Raw genomic sequence first — 10,403 nt, 5'->3', positions numbered from 1 at the left:
GCCCCCCCCCAACATATACCCCATAATAATAACCCCCTCACATTACCCCCGGTAACTGCCCCCCCAACATATACCCCCTAATAATAACCCCCTCACATTACCCCCGGTAACTGCCCCCCCCCCAACATATACCCCCTAATAATAACCCCCTCACATTACCCCCGGTAACTGCCCCCCCCAACATATACCCCCTAATAATAACCCCCTCACATTACCCCCCGTAACTGCCCCCCCCCCCAACATATACCCCCTAATAATAACCCCCCTCACATTACCCCCCGGTAACTGCCCCCCCCAACATATACCCCCTAATAATAACCCCCTCACATTACCCCCGGTAACTGCCCCCCCCCAACATATACCCCCTAATAATAACCCCCTCACATTACCCCCGGTAACTGCCCCCCCCAACATATACCCCCTAATAATAACCCCCTCACATTACCCCCGGTAACTGCCCCCCCCAACATATACCCCCTAATAATAACCCCCTCACATTACCCCCCGGTAACTGCCCCCCCCAACATATACCCCCTAATAATAACCCCCTCACATTACCCCCCGGTAACTGCCCCCCCCAACATATACCCCCTAATAATAACCCCCTCACATTACCCCCCGGTAACTGCCGCCCCCAACATATACCCCCTAATAATAACCCCCCAACCAACATATACCCCCCTAATAATAACCCCCTCACATTACCCCCAGTAACAGCCTCCTCCAACATATACCCCCTAATAATAACTCCCCCCACCAACATATACCCCCCTAATAATAACCCCACCAACATATACCCCCCTAATAATAACCCCCCCACCAACATATACCCTCCTAATAACCCCACCAACATATACCCCCCTAATACTAACCCAATCCAACATATACCCCCTAATAACCCCCTCACAGTAATGACCCCTCTAGCTCGCAGTCTGTCTCGCTCACTGTCTGTCTCGCTCACTGTCTGTCTCGCTCACTGTCTGTCTCGCTCACTGTCTGTCTCGCTCACTGTCTGTCTCGCTCACTGTCTGTCTCGCTCACTGTCTGTCTCGCTCACTGTCTGTCTCGCTCACTGTCTGTCTCGCTCACTGTCTGTCTCGCTCACTGTCTGTCTCGCTCACTGTCTGTCTCGCTCACTGTCTGTCTCGCTCACTGTCTGTCTCGCTCACTGTCTGTCTCGCTCACTGTCTGTCTCGCTCACTGTCTGTCTCGCTCACTGTCTGTCTCGCTCACTGTCTGTCTCGCTCACTGTCTGTCTCGCTCACTGTCTGTCTCGCTCACTGTCTGTCTCGCTCACTGTCTGTCTCGCTCACTGTCTGTCTCGCTCACTGTCTGTCTCGCTCACTGTCTGTCTCGCTCACTGTCTGTCTCGCTCACTGTCTGTCTCGCTCACTGTCTGTCTCGCTCACTGTCTGTCTCGCTCACTGTCTGTCTCGCTCACTGTCTGTCTCTCTCTCACAGGTGTCTGTCCCAAAACCCAAGCAGCCGACCCCAGTAAAACCTGGCGCCAGCGGGTGGGTGCGGAGACGCGGGACGTCAGTCACTGCGCTAATCTTTCTCCGTGTCCCTCCCTCCCTCTCTCTTTTCCCCCCCCTCCCTCTCTCTTTCCCCCCCCTCCCTCCCTCTCTCTTTCCCCCCCTCCCTCCCTCTCTCTTCCCCCCCCCCTCCCTCCCTCTCTCTTCCCCCCCTCCCTCCCTCCCTCTTCCCCCCCCCTCCCTCTTCCCCCCCCACCCTCCCTCTCTCTTTTCCCCCCCTCCCTCCCTCTCTCTTCCCCCCCTCCCTCCCTCTCTCTTCCCCCCCTCCTCCCTCTCTCTTTTCCCCCCCTCCTCCCCCTCCCTCCCTCTCTTCCCCCCCTCCCCTCACTCTCTCTTCCCCCCCCCTCCCTCCCTCTCTCTCCCCCCCCCCTCCCTCCCTCTCTCTCCCCCCCCCCTCCCTCCCTCTCTATTCCCCCCCCCTCCCCTCCCTCTCTCTTCCCCCCCCCTCCCTCCCTCTCTCTTCCCCCCCTCCCTCTCCTCTCCCCCCCCTCCCTCCCTCTCTCTTCCCCCCCTCCCTCTCTCTTCCCCCCCCTCCCTCTCTCTTCCCCCCCCCTCCCTCTCTCTTCCCCCCCCCCTCCCTCTCTCTTCCCCCCTCCCTCTCTCTTCCCCCCTCCCTCTCTCTTCCCCCCTCCCTCTCTCTTCCCCCCCCTCCCTCTCTCTTCCCCTTCCTCTCTCTTCCCCTCCCTCCCTCTCTTCCCCCCCTCCCTCCCTCTCTTCCCCCCTCCCTCCCTCTCTTCCCCCCCTCCCTCCCTCTCTTCCCCCCCCTCCTCCCTCTCTTCCCCCCCTCCCTCCCTCTCTTCCCCCCCCCTCCTCCCTCTCTTCCCCCCCTCCCTCCCTCTCTTCCCCCCCTCCCTCTCTCTTCCCCCCCTCCCTCCCTCTCTTCCCCCCCCCTCCCTCTCTCTCTCTCTTCCCCCCCCTCCCTCTCTCTCTCTTCCCCCCCCTCCCTCGTCTCTCTCTTCCCCCCCCTTCCTCTCTCTTCCCCCCCTCCTCTCTCTTTCCCTTCCCTCAACCTACCTCTCTTTTCCCCTCCCCCTCTCCCCCTCTCCCTTGCTCTATTTCTTCCCCCCCTTCCTCTCTCCCCCCCTCCTCCACCCCCCCTTCCTCTCTCTTTCCCCTCCTTCCTCTCTCTTTCCCCCCCACTCCTCTCTCTTCCCCCCCCCTCTCTCTCTCTTCCCCCCCCCCTCCTCTCTCTTTCCCCCCCCTCCTCTCTCTCCCCCCCTCCTCTCTCTTCCCACCCTCTTCTCTCTTCGCCCCCCTCCTCTCTCTTCCCCCCCCTTCCTCTCTCTTCCCCCCCCCCGCTTCCTCTCTCTTCCCCCCCCTCCTCTCTCTTTCCCCCCCCTCCTCTCTCTTTCCCCCCCCTCCTCTCTCTTCCACCCCCTCTCTCTCTCCCCCCCTCATCTCTCTTCCCCCCCTCCTCTCTCTTCCCCCCTCCTCTCTCTTCCCCCCCCTCCTCTCTCTTCCCCCCTTCCTCTCTTTTCCCCCCCTTCCTCTCTTTCCAACCACCATCCCTCTCTTTCCCCCCCTTCCTCTCTTCCCCCCCATCCCTCTCTCTCCCCCCCCTACTCTCTCTTTTCCCCTCCCCTACTCTCTCTTTTTCCCTCCCCCTCTCCCTTGCTCTCTCTCTTTCCCACCTCCTCCCCCCGTCCCCCCCCCCCTCTCGCTCACGCTCTCTCTCCCCCCCCTCGCAGTGCTCCGGCTCTACACAGTTTGAGCGTTTTGTCTTATGAGAAGGAAAAACTAGAAAAGAAGGTGCGTGTCGCTGTGTGTGTGTCTCGTGTGTGTCACTGTGCTGTGTGTGTGTCTCGTGTGTGTCACTGTGCTGTGTGTCTCGTGTGTGTCATTGTGCTGTGTGTGTGTCTCGTGTGTGTCACTGTGCTGTGTGTGTGTCTCGTGTGTGTCACTGTGCTGTGTGTGTGTCTCGTGTGTGTCATTGTGCTGTGTGTGTGTCTCGTGTGTGTCACTGTGCTGTGTGTGTGTCTCGTGTGTGTCACTGTGCTGTGTGTGTGTCTCGTGTGTGTCATTGTGCTGTGTGTGTGTCTCGTGTGTGTCACTGTGCTGTGTGTGTGTCTCGTGTGTGTCACTGTGCTGTGTGTGTCTCGTGTGTGTCACTGTGCTTCGTGTGTGTCACTGTGCTGTGTGTGTGTCTCGTGTGTGTCACTGTGCTGTGTGTGTGTCTCGTGTGTGTCACTGTGCTGTGTGTGTGTCTCGTGTGTGTCATTGTGCTGTGTGTGTGTCTCGTGTGTGTCACTGTGCTGTGTGTGTGTCTCGTGTGTGTCACTGTGCTGTGTGTGTCTCGTGTGTGTCACTGTGCTGTGTGTGTGTCTCGTGTGTGTCATTGTGCTGTGTGTATTACGCTGTCCCTGTGTGTGTGTCACAGTGCTGTGTGTGTGTCATGGTGTCCCGTGTGTGTGTGCTGTGTGTGCGTGTCACGGTGCTGTGTGTGCGTGTCACGGTGCTGTGTGTGCGTGTCACGGTGCTGTGTGTGCTGTGTGTGCGTGTCACGGTGGCCCCTGTGCTGTGCACGTGTGTCTCGGGTGTGGTGTGGGCCGTGTGTGCGCCTGTGTGACTCCTCCCCCTCCCTCAGCTCCTGATGTACAAGCAGCAGCAGCGCCCGGTCCCCAGTGACCTCATCGCTCAGCTCCGTGATGTCACTCAGCGCAGCCAGCAGCAGAGGCAGCAGCTACAGCAGGGGGGAGCATCGCTTCGGGCTGGTGAGACTACCTCAATCCCCCCCCTCCTCTTTCCCCCCCCCTCTTCCCCCCCCCCCCCCCCTCCTCTTTCCCCCCCTCCTCCTCTTTCCCCCCACCTCCTCTTTCCCCCCCTCCTCTTTCCCCCTCCTCCTTCTCCCCCCATCTCCCCCCTCCTCCTTCTCCCCCCCATCGCCTTCTCCCCCCTCCTCTTCCCCCCCCTCCTCTTCCCCCCCCTCCCTCTTCCCCCCCTCCTTCCCCCCCCCTCCTTCCCCCCTCCTCCTTCCCCCCCTCCTTCCCCCCCCTCCTCCTTCCCCCCCCCTCCTCCTTCCCCCCCTCCTTCCCCCCCCTCCTCTTCCCCCCCCTCTTTCCCCCCTCCTCTTCCCGCCCCTCCTCTTCCCGCCCCTCCTCTTCCCGCCCCTCCTCTTCCCCGCCCCTCCTTTCCCCCCCCCTCTTCCCCGCCCCTCCTTTCCCCCCCCCCTCCTCCTCTTCCCACCCTCCTCCTTCTCCCCCCCCCTCCTCCTTCCCCCCTCGTCCTTTCCTTCCCCCCTTCCTCTCTCTCCTCTCCCTTCTCCTCTCCCTCCTCCTGTAACGCGCTCTCTCTCTCTCTCAGAGTACGTGCGGCAGCTGGAACGCTTCCTACAGTTTTACGGAGACTCCGCTCGGCGCCTGGGACAGGAGGGGAACCGGGTGCGCAGGGGGAGGGGCCTGTGATGGGACAGGAGGGGAACCGGGTGCGCAGGGGGAGGGGCCTGTGATGGGACAGGAGGGGAACCGGGTGCGCAGGGGAGGGGCCTGGGACAGGAGGGGGACCGGGTGCGCAGGGGGCGGGGCCTGGGACAGGAGGGGGACCGGGTGCGCAGGGGGAGGGGCCTGGGACAGGAGGGGAACCGGGTGCGCAGGGGGCGGGGCCTGGGACAGGAGGGGAACCGGGTGCGCAGGGGGAGGGGGCCTGGGACAGGAGGGGAACCGGGTGCGCAGGGGGAGGGGCCTGTGATGGGGGGGGGGGTTTATCAGGATTTTGGCCTCTTACCATATCTCTCCCCACCCTCCCCCCCCAGGACACAGCGAAAGAAGCTCTGTATAAGAGGAACCTTGTGAGCATCGAGGTATGGGAGGAAGAGGAAGAGGGGTCTTCATGGGGGAGGAGGGGGCTGCATAATGGGGGGGGGCAGCATGTGAGGGAGAGGGCTGTGTGTATGATGGGTACACAGCAAGGGGGGGTCTCTGATATTAGTCAGAATGGTAGTTATTCACTCTTCTCTCTCCCCCTCTTCTCTCCCCCCCTCTTCTCTCCCCCCCTCTTCTCCCCCCCCTCTTCTCCCCCCCTCTTGTCTCCCCCCCCTGTTCTCTCCCCCCCCCTCTTCTCCCCCCTCTCTTCTCTCCCCCCCCTCTTTTCCCCCCCTCTTCTCCCCCCCCTCTTCCCCCCCCCTTTTCTCCCCCTTCTTCTCCCCCCCCTTCTCTCCCCCCCTCTTCTCCCCCCCCCTTCTCTCCCCCCCCTCTTCTCCCCCCCCTCTTCTCCCCCCCCTCTTCCTCCCCCCTCTTCTCTCCCCCCCCCTCTTCTCCCCCCCCTCTTCTCCCCCCTCTTCTCCCCCCCCTCTTCTCCCCCCCCTCTTCTCCCCCCCCTCTTCTCTCTCCCCCCCTCTTCTCTCCCCCCCTCTTCTCTCCCCCCCTCTTCTCTCCCCCCCTCTTCTCTCCCCCCTCCCCTCTTCTCTCCCCCCTCCCCCCATCCCCTCTTCTCTCCCCCCTCCCCTCCCCCATCCCCTCTTCTCCTCCCCCCCTCCCCTCCCCCATCCCCTCTTCTCTCCCCCCTCCCCTCCCCCCATCCCCTTTTCTCTCCCCCCCCTCTTCTCTCTCTCCCCACCCATCCACCCTATCTCTCCTCCCTCCCCTCCTCCCTCTCTCCTCCCTCTCTCTCCTCCCTCCCCTCCTCCCTCTCTCTCCTCCCTCCCCTCCTCCCTCTCTCCTCCCTCTCTCCTCCCTCCCTCCTCCTCTCTCCTCCCTCCCCTCCTCCCTCTCTCTCCTCCCTCCCCTCCTCCCTCTCTCTCCTCCCTCTCTCTCCTACCTCTCTCTCCTCCCTCCTCCCTCCCTCTTCTCTCTCTCCTCCCTCCCCTCTCCCTCCCTCTTCTCTCTCCCCTCCCTCCCCTCTCAGCTGCAGAAACTGAACAGATGACGAACCTAATCATGGACCCAAGACGACCCGTGTCACATGTCCCCAAGGGAAGGGGGGGCCCTAGTGCCTTATTTCTCTGCCCTGCCCGACACTAACATGCCTGTCCCCCGTCCCCCGTCCCCCGTCCCCTGTCCCCCGTCCGCATGTTCGTGCAATGTGTGACTGTCCCGGGCCTGTAATAGTCCCGATCCCCGGGCCGCCTGGATGGCGTGCCCCCACTCCCCGGGCCGCCTGGATGGCGGTGCCCCCACTGCCCGGGCCGCCTGGATGGCGGTGCCCCCACTCCCCGGGCCGCCTGGATGGTGGCGCCCCCTGCCGGTGGGAGAGCGCGGGGGTCTTTGTAACTCTCACCTTCCACCCGGCATCGCCTCACCTGCTGCGTAACACCGGCGCGTCGCGCTGACGCGATGTTGCAACGTCACCGAGATGAGAGGTCCCGCGCTCTCCAGCACCGAGCCCCACTATGTTTAAAGCCATTTGTGTCCCTGGCCTGTCCTGTCAACGGGTCCAATCTCTGTCACTGTCCCCGGGCCCAATCTCTGTCACTGTCCCCGGGCCCAATCTCTGTCACTGTCCCCAATCTGTCACTGTCCCCAATCTCTGTCACTGTCCCCAATCTCTGTCACTGTCCCCAATCTCTATCACTGTCCCCAATCTCTGTCACTGTCCCCAATCTCTGTTACTGTCCCTAATCTCTGTCACTGTCCCCGGGTCCAATCTCTGTCACTGTCCCCAATCTCTGTCACTGTCCCCAATCTCTGTCACTGTCCCCGGGTCCAATCTCTGTCACTGTCCCCGGGTCCAATCTCTGTCACTGTCCCCGGGTCCAATCTCTGTCACTGTCCCCGGGTCCAATCTCTGTCACTGTCCCCGGGTCCAATCTCTGTCACTGTCCCCGGGTCCAATCTCTGTCACTGTCCCCGGGTCCAATCTCTGTCACTGTCCCCGGTCCAATCTCTGTCACTGTCCCCAATCTCTGTCCCGGGTCCAATCTCTGTCACTGTCCCCGGTCCAATCTCTGTCACTGTCCCCAATCTCTGTCCCGGGTCCAATCTCTGTCACTGTCCCCAATCTCTGTCCCGGGTCCAATCTCTGTCACTGTCCCGGGTCCAATCTCTGTCACTGTCCCCAATCTCTGTCCCGGGTCCAATCTCTGTCACTGTCCCCAATCTCTGTCCCGGGTCCAATCTCTGTCACTGTCCCCAATCTCTGTCCCGGGTCCAATCTCTGTCACTGTCCCCAATCTCTGTCCCGGTCCAATCTCTGTCACTGTCCCCAATCTCTGTCCCGGGTCCAATCTCTGTCACTGTCCCCGGATCTAATCTGTGTCCCCGTCATGGGTCCAATCTGTCACTGTCCTGACGTGTCCCTGTCACCGGGGGTCCCCAATCTGTGCCCCTGTTACCGGGGGGGTCCCCAATCTGTGCCCCTGTTACCGGGGGGTCCCCAATCTGTGCCCCTGTTACCGGGGGATCCCCAATCTGTGCCCCTGTTACAGGGGGGGCCCCCAATCTGTGCCCCTGTTACAGGGGGGGCCCCCCAATCTGTGCCCCTGTTACCGGGGGGCCCCCAATCTGTGCCCCTGTTACCGGGGGGCCCCCAATCGCGCCCTGTGTGGGGTCTCGGTTATATGACAATCGAATGCACTGAGCACACTTAGGAAAATGAGGGCTCATCTCTCGCATTATTACCAGCCAGCTGTTTGCTTTGCGTGTGCTTTGCGTGTGCGTATTAGTCACTAGAAATAACAGGCCGTGTTCGCTAAGCGGTGCCTTTTACTTGAATGTTTTACCATGTGCCTTCCTGGGCCGGACGGGGTTTTGTCATAGCACCGTTTAGTAAATATGCCCCCACCCATTGCCCATGAGCAGCGTGTGTCATGTATGTGCTGAGGGTGCTGAGGGGTGCTGTGCTGCTCAGGCCTGAGGGGGTCAGGGGGGGAGGGGGGAGAGCAGGTTTATTTGCGATTTAACAATCATTAGTTTTCTGAACTGACACGTGTGATTTCCGTGGCGGAGACCTAGAATAAAGGATATAATCTAACAAGCGAAACAGATGTGATTTCACACACACCGGTGTACACGCCGGTACCCACGCCCTCCCCTCGTCACACAGCTACAGTATGCTGCTGCTTGCACGTTTTGTTCACGCATGTGAGTGGACTCCTGCAGTGTACCGATGCTGACGTGAAGTATACACGTTTGCTCACGCGTGTACACAGGCCTTCTGTATGCTTGTGCAATGTGTTAACCCTTTGTGCTTTCCCCGTGGCATGTCCATGTCACAGCTGTCATAGAGTGTGTGTGTGTGTGTATATACGTACGCACACTACAGATGGCGTGCGTGTGGCGAACACTACAGATGGTGTGTGGGCGTGCAAACACTACAGGTGTGTGTGTGTGTGTGTGTGCGCGTCTGTTTTCACTACAGATGGTGTGTGTGTGCATGCGTGCACACTACAGATTGTGTGTGTGTGCGCACGCGTGTGTGCACACTACAGATGGTGTGTGTGCTGGTTGCGCTGTGCACACTACAGATGGCGTGGCGTGTGCGAACACTACAGATGGTGTGTGGGCGTGCAAACACTACAGGTGTGTGTGCGCAGCGCGCGTCTGTTTTCACTACAGATGGTGTGTGTGTGCTTGTGTGCATGCGTGCACACTACAGATTGTGTGTGTGTGTGCGCGCGCGCATGTGTGCACACTACAGATGGTGTGTGTGCTGGTGTGCATGCACACTACAGATGGCGTGTGGGGCGTGCAAAACACTACAGGTGTGTGTGTGCCGCGCGCGCTGCGCGTCTGTTTTCACTACAGATGGTGTGTGTGTGCTTGTGTGCATGCGTTGCACACTCACAGATTGTGTGTGTGTGTGCGCCACACTACAGATGGTGTGTGGGTTGGTGTGCGCGCACACTACAGATGGAGTGCCGCGCACATTCACACTTTAAAAAAAAGGTGAAAAACTCGGGCACCCGCAGGATTTAGAAAAATATTCAACTGTAGTAATTTATTTAATCGACACCGTTTCGTCTTATCCATAAACCTTTCTGAAGTCTTATTCCTGCGAGGGCCCGAATGTGTCGCACTATTTTTTCTTTCTTTTATTTCGTTTCCGAGGAGTTTCTGTCGGCCGTGCACCCTGAAAACGTTTTGTTTTATTTCGGCAGGCACTTCACAATAAAGATTTGACGTCGTCGACGTATCGGTTCCTTTAAAACCTTTTCTCGAGCGTCTGTATTGTGTGAATTGGAGTCCTTAGGACATACAGAACTTTAAAGTAGCAGTTCCTATACTAGTTTAACTCCTATAGTTTCAGTATTTTTGCTCTTTAAAAAACAAAAAACACAATAATGTATTTTCAAATGATTTTCTTAACCTTTAGCATCCGTGGTAACCTTTTATGCTGCTCTCGGTTGTGTGGGGGCTATCATTTTATCTTCCCGTCCCAATCGGTCACTGCTGCTTTAACTGAACTCTATATGTGACAACACACACTATAACCAGTGTACAGGACAGCGTTTATTACACTTAAATAAACTGTAACGGGAACACACGAAAATATGGGACCCCCTTTTATTTTCCGTTTATATCTTGCAGAAAAATCCCCCCCCCCCCCCCCCCCCCCATATCCATTTCCATGAGAATTTGAGCAATGACAGGACCGCCCCAGGGGATTAATTACATGTAATATGATTTGATTATTTAATAAATATCCTTTGGAATTGGAGACGGCGTGATGACTCATTGCGTGCATAGTGGCAACATGGCGTTTAGCGCAGATCAGCGCGTTATAAAGTGCGGGAGCACAGGATGAGTGTCCCCGAACGCTGACATCGAATTTCCTGATCAAGGACGGTTGCCAGGAGGGCGGAAAAACGTATCCGTAATACGGCGTATCGTTCAGGCGCGGGAGACGCTGGGTCAGCGCGTTATCGATAATACAATCCCACCGCGGCGTTCTCGTCTACACGCGCGTGCTTCCGCATGAGCGGGAGCAGTGCGTTAC

General features: G+C 59.1%; 1 protein-coding gene across 1 annotated transcript in view; it reads left to right on the top strand.

Annotated features, from left to right (window-relative positions):
* LOC142483139 (coiled-coil and C2 domain-containing protein 1A-like) overlaps positions 1-8,906 on the top strand; it is a 9,073-nt gene extending 167 nt beyond the window's left edge. Inside the window, exons 2-7 of the mRNA XM_075583200.1 lie at positions 1,461-1,514; positions 3,224-3,284; positions 4,120-4,246; positions 4,836-4,912; positions 5,284-5,331; positions 6,375-8,906. Of these exons, the coding sequence (XP_075439315.1) occupies positions 1,461-1,514; positions 3,224-3,284; positions 4,120-4,246; positions 4,836-4,912; positions 5,284-5,331; positions 6,375-6,395 (388 nt within the window). The 3' untranslated portion in view covers positions 6,396-8,906. The remainder of the gene's footprint in view (positions 1-1,460; positions 1,515-3,223; positions 3,285-4,119; positions 4,247-4,835; positions 4,913-5,283; positions 5,332-6,374) is intronic.
* Positions 8,907-10,403: the final 1,497 nt, after the last annotated feature.

The sequence above is a fragment of the Ascaphus truei genome, unplaced genomic scaffold, assembly GCF_040206685.1.
Source record: "Ascaphus truei isolate aAscTru1 unplaced genomic scaffold, aAscTru1.hap1 HAP1_SCAFFOLD_2997, whole genome shotgun sequence".
In the NCBI taxonomy this organism is placed as follows: Eukaryota; Metazoa; Chordata; class Amphibia; order Anura; family Ascaphidae; genus Ascaphus; species Ascaphus truei.
This window is presented reverse-complemented; position numbering and strand designations above follow the sequence as displayed.